At 38.3% G+C, this 17,550-nt stretch overlaps 1 protein-coding gene across 3 annotated transcripts in view; it reads left to right on the forward strand.

Moving 5' to 3' along the window:
* The window catches only part of coro2ba (coronin, actin binding protein, 2Ba), a 45,879-nt gene that overhangs the window by 11,371 nt on the left and 16,958 nt on the right, over nucleotides 1-17,550 (forward strand). Inside the window, exons 1-3 of one of the 3 annotated variants that reach the window (XM_047363113.1) lie at nucleotides 13,112-13,266; nucleotides 13,549-13,649; nucleotides 17,121-17,321. In XM_047363113.1, coding sequence (XP_047219069.1) covers nucleotides 13,617-13,649; nucleotides 17,121-17,321 — 234 coding nt within the window. In that variant the 5' untranslated portion in view covers nucleotides 13,112-13,266; nucleotides 13,549-13,616. Of the gene's footprint in view, nucleotides 1-13,111; nucleotides 13,267-13,548; nucleotides 13,650-17,120; nucleotides 17,322-17,550 lie in introns of those variants that run through there. The other 2 variants (XM_047363115.1, XM_047363114.1) reach the window with 2 other exon arrangements.

Raw genomic sequence — 17,550 nt, forward strand, 5'->3', positions numbered from 1 at the left:
ATATAATTAGTCACAGTAAAAGCTCAGTCAATTGCCATGTCTAGGAGAGAGAAAGGGTTAAACACTGAAAGACAGGGCCATGTGGATCATAGGTAGAGGGTGAGCATTAAGTTGTTGCCAGCAGAAACTTGGACGATGCCCCTCTCCATAAAGGTGTCACAGGTAGACACAGATCCAGGCCAGGTGTAGCTTCCAGTAAGAGAAAAGAGGGAGAACATAAAGTTAAAAGCTGAAATAACAGCAAATAATGCAAAATTGGAGAGTAGTGTGAGAATGTAGTGAAGAGGGTGAAAGTGGTCATTATGTCCTCCAGCAGCCTAAGCCTATAGCAGCATAACTACAGAGAGATAGCTCAGGATAACCTAAGCCATTCTAACTATAAGCTTTATCAAAAAGGAAAGTTTTAAGCCTAGCCTTAAAAGTAGACAGTTTGTCCATCTAGAGCCCAATGATGGCCATTGTTATACTAAAAACCACAACGACACCTCTCTCTGTCAGATTGACCATAACCATTGGAAAAGAGAGGGCGTCATACAGGTAGCAGAAATGGAGGGTGTGTTTGCACCTCAACCATAACTGAGCCGGTTTAGGCTAAACCTGACTCCCCCTTACACCATCTAACAGGGAGGGAGGAAGGCTCCCTCCCTGATAAACTAAGCCACTCTAACTATAAGCTTTATCAAAAAGGAAAGTTTTAAGCCTAGCCTTAAAAGTAGACAGGGTGTCTGCCTCACGGACTAAAGCTGGGAGCTGGTTCCACAGGAGAGGAGCCTGATAACTAAAGGATCTGCCTCCCATTCTACTTCTAGAGACTCTAGGAACCACCAGTAAACCTGCAGTCTGAGAACGAAGTGCTCTGTTAGGAACATATGGAACAATCAGATCTCTGATGTATGATGGAGCTAGATCATTAAGGGCTTTATATGTGAGGAGGAGAATTTTAAATTCTATTCTGGATTTAACAAGGAGCCAATGAAGGGAAGCTAAAATAGGAGAAATATGATCTATCTTTTTAATTTTCATCAGAACTCTTGCTGCAGCATTTTGAATCAGCTGAAGGCTTTTAACTGCATTTTGTGGACATCCTGATAGTAAAGAATTACAATAGTCCAGCCTTGAAGTAACAAATGCATGGACTAGTTTTTCAGCGTCACTCCTGGACAGGATATTTCTAATTTTGGCAATGTTCTGGAGATGAAAGAAGGAAATCCTAGAAACCTGGTTAATATGGGGTTTAAATGACATGTCCTGGTCAAAAATAACACCAAGGTTTTTAACTTTATTATCAGAGGTCAATTTAATGCCATCCAGGTTAAGTGATTGACTAAGCAGTTTCTTTTTAAAGACTCCGGTCCAAAGATGACAGCTTCTGTCTTGTCTGAATTTCTGAATTTAGAAGCAAAAAATGTAAAGTCATCCAAGTTTGATGTCTTCAAGACATGTTTGTAGTCTATCTAACTGGTTGGGCTCATCAGGATTCATGGATAAGTAAAGCTGAGTTTCATCAGCATAACAGTGAAAATGTATTCTATGCTGCCTGATAATTTTACCTATTGGAAGCATATATATAGTAAAGAGAATTGGCCCAAGTACTGAGCCCTGTGGTACTCCACAATTAACCCAGGAGTTTAAAGATGATTTATCATTTACATGAACAAACTGGAATCTGTCAGACAAATATGATTTAAACCAGCCTAGCGCTGTTCCCCTGATCCCCACAGCATATTCCAGCCTTTCTAAGATAATTTTGTGATTGACTGTATCAAATGCAGCACTGAGATCTAACAGGACAAGTACAGACACAAGTCCATTATCTTAGGCCATAAGAATATCATTAGTGACTTTCAGCAGAGCTGTTTCAGTGCTATGATGAGCTCTGAAGCCTGACTGAAACTCTTCAAACAGGTCATTGCTGTGTAAATGCTCACACATTTGATTAGCAACTATTTTCTCAAGAATTTTAGATAAGAATGGAAGATTGTATATAAGTCTGTAATTTATTAAGCCATCTCGATCAAGCGAAGGTTTAATTACAGCTACCTTAAAAGCTTGTGGTACATATCCATTTACTAAGGATAAATTAATCATATCTAAAATGGGGCTGGTAATCAGAGGGAACATTCCTTAAATAATTTGGTTGGGATTGGGTCTAACATACAAGTTGAAGGTTTAGATGAACTGTGGATGCAAGAGGAAGCTGTCTGAAAGGGATGTTCGGGTGCTAACCCGGATTGTATCCAAAAAACATAAAACCACGGCTGCCCAAATCACGGCAGAATTAAATGTGCACCTCAACTCTCCTGTTTCCACCAGAACTGTCCTTCGGGAGCTCCACAGGGTCAATATACACGGCCGGGCTGCTATAGCCAAACCTTTGGTCACTCATGCCAATGCCAAACATCGGTTTCAATGGTGCAAGGAGCGCAAATCTTGGGCTGTGGACAATGTGAAACATGTATTGTTCTCTGATGAGTCCACCTTTACTGTTTTCCCCACATCTGGGAGAGTTACGGCGTAGAGAAGCCCCAAAGAAGCGTACCACCCAGACTGTTGCATGCCCAGAGTGAAGCATGGGGGTGGATCAGTGATGGTTTGGGCTGCCATATCATGGCATTCCCCTGGCCCAATACTTGAGCTAGATGGGCGCGTCACTGCCAAGGACTACCGAACCATTCTTGAGGACCATGTGCATCCAATGGTTCAAACATTGTATCCTGAAGGCGGTGCCGTGTATCAGGATGACAATGCGCCAATACACACAGCAAGACTGGTGAAAGATTGGTTTGATGAACATGAAAGTGAAGTTGAACATCTCCCATGGCCTGCACAGTCACCAGATCTAAATATTATTGAGCCACTTTGGGGGGTTTTGGAGGAGCGAGTCAGGAAACGTTTTCCTCCACCAGTATCACGTAGTGACCTGGCCACTATCCTGCAATAAGAATGGCTTAAAATCCCTCTGACCACTGTGCAGGACTTGTATATGTCATTCCTAAGACGAATTGATGCTGTATTGGCCGCAAAAGGAGGCCCTACACCATACCAATAAATTATTGTGGTCTAAAACCAGGTGTTTCAGTTTCATTGTCCAACCCCTGTATGTTAAGCTTTTAGGGAACAGCTTTAATCAAAAGCACAGACAGGAGCACAGAGAAAATAATGGGCAGACTAACGGTAAGTGTAATGGGCATTCTAACAGGAGGATCCTGGGGAGAACAATAAGAACCAGCGTTTATATGCTGAGAGAGGTGTGGAGAATGACATAGGATGCTGGTGTGTTCATCAGCAGTTAATAATGAACTACTTTATGTTTGACTATCATGTTAAACCCTTTTGTAATTTCCTGGATTGTCAGATTGTTTTAATTTATCTATCCAAAGTCCTGATAAAAAAGACTTTTTTTTTCCATCAGTAACAAACCTTTGATGTTTTCTGTTAAAAAAATATTTAATATTCCACTGAGGATTCTCATGTTTTTTTTTTTTTTGTTTTTTTTACAGATTATTGGTATATGTATATTGTGTCTCCTTGAATTTCCACAACACAAATGGACTTTCCGTTTTCCATTAATTCAAATTACTCTTTTCATTAGGGTTCAGACAGTAACAGTCAGGAATGTAGAAGTCTTTGCCTCTGAAGAAGGTCTGGCACTATGCTGTCCTTTTAATCTCCAACTCTTTTATCTTCTGAGGAGCCAAAGACTCTGAGAACCCACAAGGGTCTTCAGTCCATCTGCTTACTGATACAGTTGAGAAAGTTCACCTGGCACACTGAGGCTCTACATTCTTGGACTTCAAAGTTTTGTGTCTTATCCAATTTGGACCAACAAGTTGCTGTTTCTCAGGCTTGTGGAAAATGGAGAGATAAGCACATTGCAGACAACATCAGATGAAGCTTTGACCAACTGTTTTAGTTTTGTTGTAGTATTGGTCATGGGTCTGTTTTTCAGCATGCTCTGCTATTTTCAGTTTCTTTAACAGAAAAAGAAACATGTTACCTCTTCCTAATGGAATGTCTAAATCATTTATGTCCTCAATATTTATCTGTAAAGTCAAAAGCTATTTAGCAAAATATGTGGAAAAGCAGATGTTAAAGAGTTTATGACAGAGATCATGCATTAATTGTTTGTGGGTGAATTCAGAAAACACCCAGTGTTATGCTCAGACCTAATATCTGGCATCAGTTGCACCTCACCATGACTCTTTTGGGTGTTGCTCCCACTTCCACATCTCCAACAAATTCTGTAGGGAGCTTAACTGTCAAGGTTTTGTAGCATCCATTAAGAATGAACTGAAGTTGTAGTATGAGTCCTGGAGTTTGTTTGTTTTTGTTTTAGATGTGAGCAGTTGGAGAGTGAATAGATTTGGTTTTGTTTATTTCCTTTAGATGTTTTTGGGGTTTTGTATGTCTTCTATGGTGTTTTTTCCCACCAAAGAAGATCAATATGAGGGTAGGTGCTGGAGGTGGATCTCAACTGGTTCTATAAAAAACACATAAGAACTGTTTGTATTCCACAGCCAGAGAGCCAGTTTAATGTTACCTCATTAAGGCACTGTTTTCATTGTCAATGTCAACTTTATTTATATTGCACTCTCTAATGACCATGTTGCACCAAAATGCTGCAAAGAAAGAGCAGTAAAAGTAGTCTCATAAAAACAAGAAAAATACAAAGACGATTTGTATTAATCCAAATGGACAATAAAATAAAACACAACAAAATTAAGATATCTGACTCTGTTTGAGTCAAAAGCCTAAGAGTAAGGTGGGTCTTTAAAAGCACCTTTACATACTGTGATCAGCTCTTATAGGTTTGTGTTTTTTGTAAATGTTTGATCTGCATTTTGCACAAAGTTCTTCCACCAAATAATTGTCAGTGGAAGGGTAAAGAGGTTTCTAAACAATGGTAAAAAACTACATTATTTTACATTGCACTGTGTGAAGGTGCTCTTAGACAGCTCTGAGACACAAGCACAATATAAAAATTAAGCTCCTTCACCTACAACCATTCGCTCTGCAGCATCCGACAGATGTAACATTTGTACTTTTAATGCCAGTCCTTTGGGCTTCTTCAGCATCAAATGTTCAGTGATCTAAAGTCATTCAAGCTAACATCAGCAATCTATCAGCAATCACCAAACGCAATATCTGAAAAAAATCTGAAATCAGAACCCAGTGACTGATTATTCATTCCTGAACTGTTCCTGTGGTCTTACTTTAGTGATGAATTTTTGTAATCTGGTTAAGGAACTCCTTCTGCTCCTTCTTCATGGGCTCACTGCCATTTTTCAAACTCTAAACCAGTGCTAGAGGGATTTAATTTTATAGTTGATGGTATTGGTGAGCAGTGAAGTAAATAAACATTCTACCATGTTTCATCTGTAAACGTTTTTCTTAAATGACTGTTTTGACTTATCTCTTTGAATCAGCTTTTTTCATATATATTGCTGTCACAAAAGCTATGAGAAAGATTTATGGATTGCTACAAATTTGTTCTTTCAGAATATTGTTTAGTAAATTATAATCAATAAATACAATCCAGATGCTAAAATGTGAATGATTTTAAGGCCAAATTTGACCTTTATAGCATTTTAAGAAATCTATATTAATCTAACTTGGTTTTAGCAGCCTTTGTGTGCAAATGTGTATCTGCAGAGCTGCCAGGTGGTCTGACAGAGGGGGCTAATTTGTCTGCTAAGATCTCCCTCTGCTCCCCCCTTTTGTCTGGCTTTTTTTCCTTTAAATATTTCATCAATCAACCATCCTGTCCCCTCCTCCTCTTCTTTTTCTCCTGTCTTATCTCTAAACTGAAGTGGCTTGCTCTCTTTTGGTTAACATTTATCCCTCTTGGTGCCTTTTTTAATTTTGGCTCACAAATCCTCTTTCTTGTTTCTGTCTTCCCTCTGGACATCTCTTTCACCGTGTGCCTATAACCCTCTTTCGGTCAATCTGGGTGTGAAGCCCAGCTTGCATCATTATGCTCCAAAAAGCACAGCCAGAAACTCCTCAGGGGGAAAGGGGCAGCAAACAGACAGGATATTATTAATTTAGACCATCTTTTTGGTTTTTGGTTGACTGACCTTTTGAGGGCAGAAGACACAAACTGTGGGTCTAATTTGTGTCTGAAACGAACTATGCCATGCATTTCTGACATGGATTCAGAAAAATATTGTTGTCACTTTATCTGAAAAGTAAAGCTGCATGTGTCAGTGTAATTTTGTTTTCTAGATGACAGCAGTGGTGTTGCTGCTGCTATTCTTTATCTTACGGCAGCAGATGGATGGATTCCAGGACACCCATTTTTCTGTACCTGTGCATCCATCTCCTCATAAGTGCCTTTCAGCAGTATCTGTTTCCTGTACTTTTTGCTTTGCAGCTGCTTAATGGGCCTGGCTTCTTTCCTAAGAGATGCTCTTAGCTGAGTTTCATGCATCTATTGTCATCACCACAAAGCATCCGAACACCATGAACACATACTCCAAAAACCCCTATAGAACAGGCTCTTAAAAACATTGTCCATTGCATTTTAGGTGTTAAAACAAATGATTGAATTGTTTTTATGGTCTTTTCACTTTAATATATTCCAATCAGTCCAGTACTAAAAAATTGACATTTTCAAATGGCTCTGACCTTTCCTTCCGTTGGATTGAATTACGTGCAGGCTCAAATAAAAGATTACCTTTCCAACATTCCTAAGCTGGCCATCTGGAAAATTTTACAAAACACCAGATGGAGATTTTCATTTTGTCCTGCTATGTCAATTATCTCACTTTCTTTTTTTACACATTGCTGTGTGTGTTCTTTAGCACCTTTTTAGTAGTTTTCCTAATTGTAGCTAAACTGAAATATATTACCATCTTGACTGACTGCGATTTAGACTTTATTTAAAAAGGGACACTATAGAACTCAAACATAAATGTCACCATTTGATTTGCCGTACTAGATTATAGCTTTCAGATAATTCCCATCTACAGCCCCTTGGCCGGTCAAGACGAGAAAAGAAAGTTTAAGAACAGTTAATGATTAAAATGAGACTAGTTAATAAAATATACAAAGAGAAACATAGGTCAACATCATTAAATAACCACATGCTATATTTCACAACTATAAATAATCATAACACACATTATTGTCTGAATATCCTGATTATTGACCACCTTTAAGGTGGATTTAGAAGACCTAAAATAGCCACAGCTATTCACGTATTCTGGCACCATATTGCATTAATTTGTTGCTTTTAGAGAGGAACCTCATTAGTCCAATGATATGGTAGAAACCAGTTTAGAGGTTATTCTGGAAGATCTAAAACCATTTAAAATTTGATGTACAAGACAAAAATCTGAGAACAATTTAAAATTGATAAAGCTCTGAAAGTTGTGTTTATCTAGTACTTTACAATGGTAATATGACATTGGCTTTTTATCCAGGACTTTTAAAGTTTTTTTTATATAAAGACTCGACAGGTCCTAATATATTGACACCAGCCTGCCCCCAGCTAGTGACACAATTGGACAAATCAAAATCCGCAGAACAGCAGGCGCAAACTTTTTAACGTGTTTGCCTTCAACACTATACAAAACATAAGATAATGACTTAAACGTGCAAATTTATGGGAGGAGGATATACAAATGTAGTTACTTACCACCCGCAAAACCATTTGTCAAACCTGAAATTGCAGGTGCTGTTTCTACCTCTTTATGTAGCCCGTTTGAATGGCAGGTGCAAGTTGTCTCGCAAAAATGTTATTTAACAAACAAAATTAAATATTTACAGCCACAAGAAACCAGAAAACTATCACAGAGTAAGAAGCACATTGATGTTGTATTAAATAAATTTTGGGCTGTTGGGACCCACAGCCATGGATTTCAACATTAAAACTCCGGTACAAACTTTTCTGGAACTTTCAAAATAAATTGCATTTAACCAACTTCCAGCACAACTTCAGAAGGGGAAGGGGGATAACAGCGGACTTCCCATGGTGCCACTGGCTGTATAAAAGCATCCCCTTTCCAAGGAATCTTTCTCTTCTACACGGCCTCCATAGGGACCGGACAGGGGAGACAGCATGCTAATGTCTCTTTGCTTGCAAAAAGACATAACTCTTCAACTGGATCCGAGAGTGTCATACGATCATCGATCACATGCACTAAGATAAGTACAAATGAATCACTGTCTGTGTATCTGGTAGATTCATTCATGAATAGGAATTAAGGTACAAGCCTGGCTTGACTTTCTCTCTGAGGCCTGCAGAAGCAAACTGTGTTCCAGAGAATTTCCTGCAGAGACGCTGTCTCTACGAAGCCGAGTGGAGCGGTTTTCCCGGTCTGGAAAGAGGACAACAGAGACCACTTCACCGTGGTTACAGTAACTGTGCAGTTGGTTGGCGGATAGAGGAGCCATCTTTCACCCACAGCTACGGAGGTTAGCTGAAGCTAACCCTTTGTTCACAGAGTTTCTTCAAACGTCGTCGTTGCCCGGACAACTCCTCCTCAACACGTTTCAAACGAGGTTAGGGTTTGGGCAGAGAGATTTAGGATGAAATGATCTGAACGTTTTCATTTCATGACGTTTGGTTTTGTTTGTGTTGAACTCAGCTATCTTGGTCCTAGCAGGCTATCAGCAGCACACGTGCTCAGTTTTGTGTTCTGTGTTTGTGTGTTTTTAAAGTTAAGACAAACTTTACTTGAAGGGTGATTTTTAACACAAAAGCTTGATCATAACACGCCGTCCGCGCTTATGCATTTTAACCCTTTTATTGATGGTATTTTTAAAGGTGTGTGTTTGATTCCCTTAACAGACCGAAATATTATTTGATAAAATATTTAATTATTAATATTAAATATTAAATAATATTTTCAGATTCATAGTCACAACAGGGCCTACCTTGGTTTGCAATGTTTGGGTCAAGTGAGTCTTGTCCCTCAAGTCAAATCACTTGTCACAAGAAGAAAGCTGAAAGACAGAGTGGGGGACGACTTGCTGACGGAGTTGTCGGATCGAGCACCAGGGGAATTGGGGGGGTTAACTTAGTTAGTGGGGGTAAATACAGCTGTTTAGATTGGTGTTTGGATGTAAGTCTGACAGTGGCTGTCAGCTTTTTAGATTTTGTAACTGATATTTCATGGTTTAATTGTAGCTTTTAGTATTTTCATGTTCTAAAATGTTTTTACTGTTCTTTCGTAGCACTTTGAGATACTGGTATAAATGCAATGTATTATTAATATATGTTTGATTTACTTTTTTTATTATTATTATTACCTTCAACTCCATGGCTTTTACCTGCTCTCTGACAATCTCCATGGTGACAACCAGTAGCACATGCAATTTCCTAATTTAAATAGGACGGTCTGCACCACTGTTACACCTGTTATCCATTGCGCACACAATCAATGTAGATTGCGTGCAACACACCCACTTATTGCACATGCAATTTTTTTAGCACTCCTTTTTTTGGATCTTTGAAGATCAGGACCACCGTATATAATCTGATTCTCACTCAAGATCTACATCTTGCTATTAATCAAGAACAATAACACAGCAAAAATGTAAAGTAATAAGCACTTATAGAAAGCTAAAAGATTCTTAGTTGACTCCTTGGCATGGGAGCATTTTAACACCAGCTGAAAAGTTTGTCTACTGGTTCAGTTTACTCTGTTTGACTCATACTGTTATACTTAAACAAAAGTAGTGAAGTTCAACCAAATGGACCGGCAGTGCTATCACTATGTTTAACTGATATTAAAGGGTGTTGTATTAACCTTTTGTCATAGGGTTGTTTGGTTTTTGGTTTCGGGTTTCTTCTTATGTTTTTCACAGTTACGGTTTTGACTCGTTCTTTTGTTATTATTCTTCTTAGATTTTTAATCATGCTTCTGTTATTTTCCTGGTCATGCTTTTGTTTTGTCGTCTTGTTCATTTTTTGTCAAGTTTGGTTTTCGGATCTGGTTATGCTTTTGTTTCATGTTTTTCTAGTTATATTTCTGTTAGTTTGTTTCCTTGGATTTGCATTCTGTTCAAGCCATGTTTTGCTCCTGTCACGTTGTGTTCTCTGTCAATTAAGTTTATTCGGTTCACCTGTCCAAGTTAATCTCTCTCCTTGCTCCACCTGTACCATGCTCCATTTATACACACCTGTTCAGTTAGTCATCGCGGAAACATCTTTCACCCTCATGCTCATGTCTAGCTCTCATGCTCAAGTCTTATTTTTTTTATCATGCCATGCCTGTCTTGTCTGCCCGTTTGTTTTGTTCCTGCCTCCTGTAGTGAGTGAGTTTTCGTTATTAAATCTTTTTCACTTACCATCACGCTGCCTGCTCGTCTGCAATGTGGGGTCCAATTCCAAGTAAACCGTGACAGAACCGTGACACCTTTAGTTTCATTGATCTTTTATAACTGCAAACACCCCATCAGACATCACCATAGCAGTGTAAGAAACATTGTAGCACTTTCAGCTGTGGTACTTCCTGTTTGTGTCAATAATCAGAGAGCTCACTTTACACTGAGTGAAAATTTGGCCAAATGAGTCAATGGGATATCACTGCTTTTTGTCAAATTTCCTCCTCGCTGAAACGGGAAGTCATTGAACTGACTGAAAAGTGTCAAATCCAGGGAAGAAGAACAAAGGACAGAACATGACGTGCTGGCATGACAGGCTTTAACTGTGTCTGAGTGACAAGACATGAAGTCCCCTGCAGATTTCCCTTTTGTATCTCTTGAATGTGAGCTCAGATGGTTGGACTTCCTTATTTGGCACCAGCATTAAGGACATTTTTATCATAAAAACTGGATCCTTTCAGCTGATTTGGTGCTGTGTGAATGGCCCTTTTAGAATTCATAAGGAGTCAGTATGGCACCATTCACTGGGTATAGTTTGTTAATAAAGTACATGCTGGTGCAAAGGACAACCAGTATGGTTGGAAGTAAGAGCCATATAGAAACTGCTGCAGTGTTATCAAAATAACTTCATGCTGGTTGTAGAAATTAAATGTTTTTTTTTTATTATTTTTTAACCAAGAAAACTAGAGCCGGATTTGTTTGAAAATCAGAATAAAGATCTAAAAGCTTTAAGCTCGACAATGAAAGTGCTTCAGCAGCAGCGATGTTTAAAAGCAAAACATAAAAACACTCAATAAACAATCTGGTATACTGGTGCAAACAGATAACACATGGATGCAGGTCTGAAACTCACCACATATGTGCAACACATGAATACACACCAATATAAAAGCCTCCTGGGCCAAATCCATATTTCAAACACACAGACAATCATCATGGGATGCAAAGTTCACTACAACACCTGCCTCAGCATATCAACCTGACCAGGGGGCATTTTCAGAAGCGTGTTTGTGGTAAAAGTGCAGAGTTTAGGTTCCATGTTGTAAAGAGCAGACAGTGATTCACACAGCTGTCTCCAGCTTCACTTTTTAAATTTGAGTTTTTTCAGAACATATTTATGATGCTCACGTTACTTTGCTTTAGTTTTGGAAAGAGGTAGATAAATAATTATTCATATCAAGGACCTACTTTTTAAAAATGTTCAAATTGAATCATTTTTCCCCTTAAAGTCACCTTTTCAGGTAAACCCTGATTTGTTTGCACCAGCACAAAGTTACATGCGCTTATTAATTTTAATAAAGCCTCAAGCAGCAAATGGCATGTTTATTTACCTATTATATAATTTTCTCATTATATAATTATATTATATCATTTATAAAGCCCATAAAAACATAGTTTGCATTATTATAAGAACTGAGTTTATAATTTGTTACATTCATGCTATAAACCCCGGTTTTTAAACATGATACATGTTTTTTAATATACTACAGTGGAGATGCATCTCACTCTGAATGTTGGGTCACAATGAAATGTTTTAAGTCTTTGTTTCAAATTTCTTTATGAATTTCATAAATGAGTGTTACAATGTTTCCCACATAACTGAAAAAAATGTATTATTTAGGACTCATCTGTCAACATTTATTCCTTTACAAACAATTGGAGGCCCCGAGAAACTGAAAACTGCTGGGTAGTATATATCTTGATATAAAATACTCGTTTAGACCAGCGGTAATGAGAAGACGGGTATAGTTGACAGGCTGACTTTCCAGCCCAATATCAACAGTGTATAAAAGGCTAGACATTATCTTCAGTTCTTTCAAAGTATCTTAAGACGTTGCCTGCTTTGTCAGTAAACATGTTTCAGATTAATATTTTTTATTTGTTGAGATGCTTGACTCTGACCTGTGAAAGAACTTGTTTTGAGCTGGAGTTTATTTTTTCCCATTTGTCTTGCTGCATCAATGAAAAATCTAGTTTGGCAGACATAAACCTAACATTTCAGGACCAAAACTAGCTGTAACCCTTGTAAATGAAAGTAAATGGTAACCCAAAGGGTAATGCATCTCCCAATTCCTGTCAGACTTTTGCTGGATTCTTTTTTTCTGTTTCTTATTTTTAAGGAGAAATCTTAGAAAATCAGAATACGATCCTCACACTATAATTTTATTCCTTCCCTTTTTTGATTTTAGGCACAAATTGTACAGTTTGCTGTCATGTTTACAAACTCAGCCAAAGTTCAAATATAAATAAAGCTTTAAACATTTCTAGAAAGCCTGAAGGATCAAGACCAGTTTAAAGTAAAATAAGAGAGCCTGACTGCTTGAATGCAAAATACATTAAATAGGGGCTGGGTTAAAACCTTTACATTGTACTGTACATCACAAAATTAAAACGTGTTTTTCTACAACCAGTTGCTATTGCTATCTTCATTCTTTAGGAGTCAACAGTGGTTAGTTTTCTGATTTGTTTCTGTAGTGAAAAATGTTATTATCTTGCATTTTGCTCTGTAGTTCTCACCAATGTGATTTCATACAAGAAGCGGCAGGATTGGTGGGGCGAGAGGCTGAATGGCTACTACTACAGAGCTGCTGCTGCTGCTGCTGCTGCATGCTTGAGACTGAGCTGCTGTGGAGGCTGAGATGCACAGGGCTGACTGAGTGGCAAGATGGGAGAGAGGGGTGAGAGCAAGAAGGAGGGGTGCTTGCCCTGCAGCTATCGACACTAGTAGGAGGAGAAGAGGGTGGGAAGAGTTTATAGAAGAGGGGGGTGAAAAACATGAGAGAGTATGAGGCAGACATAGGCCGTCTGCACACATTTGCAAGGGAAGGAAGGAAGGAAGAGAGGCAATCCGAGCAGCTCATTTAGAAAGAAGGGTGGATGTTTGCAGTTGGACAAGGCTGCAGGGACTGAAGTGTCAGTCAGGACAAGGGAAAGGTAAGGTGGTACTTTCAGAAGCTTTAGAGTTCTCTTTAGTTATGTGATGCCTGTCAAATGTGAAGAGATTTTCTTTTAAAACCCAATAGGTTGTGAAATCCAGCCTGTTGAGAAAATATTCAAAAGTGGGAACTAACAGCAGAGTTTAGAAGGCCTCGGGCTGAGCAAGAAGCTCACAAGACAGAAGTCTTGTGATGTGATTGATGCAGATTCATATTGTCTGTGTTTTTGTGCGTTGCATGCCATTGCTCATGATCTGTTTTTGTGCTGCTGTGCCGCAAGTCCTCGTGAAATAGGAAAGACACACTCAGACAGAAGTACCCTGTGTGCCAGAATCCAGTGACCAATGAATGAGCATCCTTGTGAAAGAGAGCTCAAAGCAGGCGAGTCTGCTCTGTCCGTCTCCTCTAACTGTCCCTCAGGCCACTTTCTGCTGTTTTTCTGTTCTTCATTAATTCTTTATATAAGCTGCCATTATGCTGCTCATACAAACCTTGGTCCAAATCAGATCATATATATCTGAATGTGATGAAGGCAAGATGTGCTTAGAAGGTAAACAACAAAATGACAAAAGATTAAAAGTGCTTAAAGTTTAACAATAAAAACTAAACTGACATTGGAGATTCTGTATTTTCTAACTGGTAGCATACTAATTATTAGTTATACACCACCTTGCAATAGTTTTAAGCCACCCTTAATTTCTGTAAACCCTAGTTTCCAATGAGATAGTTCTCCAGGTTTTTCTAAAGGTCTTTCAGAGTTTTTCTATAGAGTTTGCCTGCTTTTTAACCTATTTTCTGTCAAGTCCTTGTGTCTGGTCATAATAACTTATTGTCCCAAGTGTAATCAGTATTAGAGAGTCTTGTCTTCAAGAAACTGGAAAAAAAAATGCAGCCTCCCCTGCATCATAATTTAGCTGACAAATTTACAGCAGACTTGTCAGACTTTGGGACTCATGATATTGGTGCCAATACTATTTCCTGTCTGACTATTGGCTTTGGAAATGTTCTATAGATTCAACAAATAAAATGGGATCAAACTGTGACAGGCTCCTAATGAAAAATAGCTCCATAAACATCCAATTGGTTGGAAGTTTCTTGTTATGTGTAGACATTAGGAATCTTTTTGTGTCTAAAAGATTCAAAGATCAAAACTAAAGGGATGGTTCAGATTTTTGAAGTGGGGTTCTGTTAAAATCTTAATAGTCTTTATCTTATCTACTGTAGATAAGGCTCTTTGTATATTCACTTTGATGGATCAGAGATAGGTTTGTCAGCAAACAGCTACTCAGAACGGAACCAAGAGCAAAGTAATTGATCCCGTGTTTAGAAAAAATAATTTCAAACATGTCACCACAGTTCATTTTTATATGTTTTATAAACTTTACAGTGTTTTTTCTGATGCATTGTTATTGGCTGAAAAGTTATTTGGCAAAGACCATGGTAGTCTCATTGAGTCTCATGAGTCACTCATTTTATGCATAATAATTTATATTGACCCTGCTAAGTTCCACCCCACGCCTCCATTGGTTCAGTTTTTCCGGCCTGATTTTTTAAATCCAAACTTGTTCAAGCTTAATTGATGTTTTTTAAATGACCAAAGGCATCTTTGCAGGTTTATGATAGAACCGTTTTGTAAAAACACTAAAACATATTTCCTTGTGAAGCACATTGCAAAATACAATCTGTTTTGCATTTCCAGTCTTAGTAAATATCTAGCAAAAGTTATATAAAATGTATAAAATAACATTCACTTAAACAACTATTTAATTTTTGTTTTTTGCTTAGAAGACAAATCTAGTGTTCATCAAAGTGAAAAGGGTGGTTATCAGCTGCAAGTAAAACACTGAATCCTTAAACCTCCCAACAGAACCCCCCAAATAACAAACTATTCTGTTAAAGGAACAATCGGGTACGCAACTGAAAATGAGAAAAAATAAACAAAGTTTAATAATAAATCTTTGGAAGGCCTTTACAAAGCCTGGAGAACCACTGATCAAGAGTATTTTAAATGGTTATAGTTGAGGTTGGCACCTTGGAAGGAAAGTGTAAATAAAAACAGGAATCACTCAAGGGTTTTGCATCATACAGCATTGTTTAGCATGACTAATCAAGAATTGTAAATTGAAAATACTTGATGTTTCCATTTATCCCACTGATTTGGTTGAAGGTAAAGCAATGTGGTCGCACTCTCTTGTGCTGTCAGCTGGAGGCCAATTTTTCTTTCTGCTTTGAGACTTGGAAGACAACAGAAGCATGGTTAGAGGATGGTTCTATTTGCATGCATACACCACTCCCACCACCAGCAGCTAACCTCCTCATCTGAAGAACAATGTTGAATAGAGGATCGCCTGATCTCATCCGGCATCGCTGCCACTTATCTGACAAGAGCAATAAATCCTCTCCCTGCAGTTCCCATCACAAACCGATATAGTGTTGCAGAAAATGTGCTCACATTTCAGAAAATTTATCGAAATTTGATAAAATGGATCAGCAAGACGTCCACCCAGTTTCTGAGCAGAAGGTTTAAAAGTCATTGGGCATCAATGTCCTGCAGCTGAACCAGCTAATTCCAAACATCAAGAGCTCCACCGGTCCATTATGTGGTAACCAAACCAAATTTCCTCATTAATCGAATAAAACCAATTCTCTTTTGTTATGTGCAAGCGGTAAACGATGGCTGCTTTTCTTTTGTGCATGTACTACATGAAGGTATACAACAACACAATGTAGTCTGTTGTGCAGGTTGGAACTGATTTGAGCTTTTTTGAGCTTGATTTTTCTGTGATATATTTATTTGGATTGATGGTCATTATTACTTAATTTCCTTTCCAGTGCATTAAACACATACATAAAACATTGTCATTGCTGTTTTTACCCTTCAAGAGTCACACACCCATCAGAAGTTTGGATAATTTCCCAGCACTGTATGTGTGACTGCTATCATGACTGCACAGATGGGCCGGCCCACCCTGTGCCAGTGAGTTTGGAGGATGTGAATGCAACTGTAGAAATGATCAATTCTATTTCTTTATAACTCAGGAGTAAATAATACTCAGAACCTCTTAATATGTACAAAACCTGTAGTAATTCAAGCTGATTTATTTTTATTTACTTTTGCATATCTGTCCAGGTGGGTTTCCACTGACTTTTTAGAGTAACAAAAATAGTACACCCTTTTAATTAACTTGAATAGAGACATATATTTGCAAAATTGCTTGAACTTTTCACAATTTTGAATTTCCGCCAACCTTTATATATTTTATCGGGGTTTTATATGATAGGTCAACACAAAGTAGAGCATTAATGTTTCAGTAGCAGAAAAGTCAAATGTTTTTAAGAACATTTTTACTAAATAAAAACCTGAGCATAGAGTGCATTTTAATTCAACCCTCAGAGTCCATAGTTTCTAGAAACACCTTTTGCTGCAATAACAGCTCCAAGTCTTTTTGGGTATGTTACCACCAGCTTTGCACAGCTAGAGGCTCGCTTTTATGCCCATTCTTTATCACAAAATGCATAAGCTTGTTCACGGTCAGATTGGATGGAGAGCATCTGTGACCGTCAATGTTCAAGTCTTGTCATGGATTCTCAATTAGATTTGGGTCTGGACTTTAACTGCACCATTCTAACACATTCATTTGCTCTAAAACATGGTAGCTTTGGCTCCATGCTTACTTCAGTAAAACTCCAAACTGATTGTCTTTTGATTTTGGACTGTTTTTACACTTAAGAAAATATATAAACATTTCCTCCGTGTTGCTCTACAAAATGTTCCCAGTGCTCATCAGCATTTCACACATGCTCTGACGAAAATTTAAGTATTCATCTTTGTCATTTCTCCTTCCCTTCTAGATGTCATGGCGTCCAACCTACCGAAGCTCCAAGTTTCGAAATGTATACGGCAAAGTAGCCAACCGGGAGCACTGCTTTGACGGCATCCCCATCACCAAGAACGTCCATGACAACCACTTCTGTGCCGTCAACTCCAAGTTTCTGGGCGTGGTCACTGAAAGTGCCGGCGGGGGCTCTTTCATTGTAATTCCCTTGTCCCAGGTAACAGACACTCTTATTACTTGTCTGTCATTTGCCAACAAAGGCTGGATATTGATTGGGTTGTCTTCATTTTGTCATTCTATGAAATGAAAAATTTTTTGAAGTCTTTTGAAGGTTTGCAGCTATTTCATGGCAAACACTCAGAGTGCAGAGCTATTTCCACACAGAAGAAGTAAAGATTAGATCCATTTTTGCAAATCATTTTGCCTGCATTAAATCTTTAAGCCAG

The sequence above is a fragment of the Girardinichthys multiradiatus genome, chromosome 4 (genome assembly GCF_021462225.1).
Source record: "Girardinichthys multiradiatus isolate DD_20200921_A chromosome 4, DD_fGirMul_XY1, whole genome shotgun sequence".
In the NCBI taxonomy this organism is placed as follows: Eukaryota; Metazoa; Chordata; class Actinopteri; order Cyprinodontiformes; family Goodeidae; genus Girardinichthys; species Girardinichthys multiradiatus.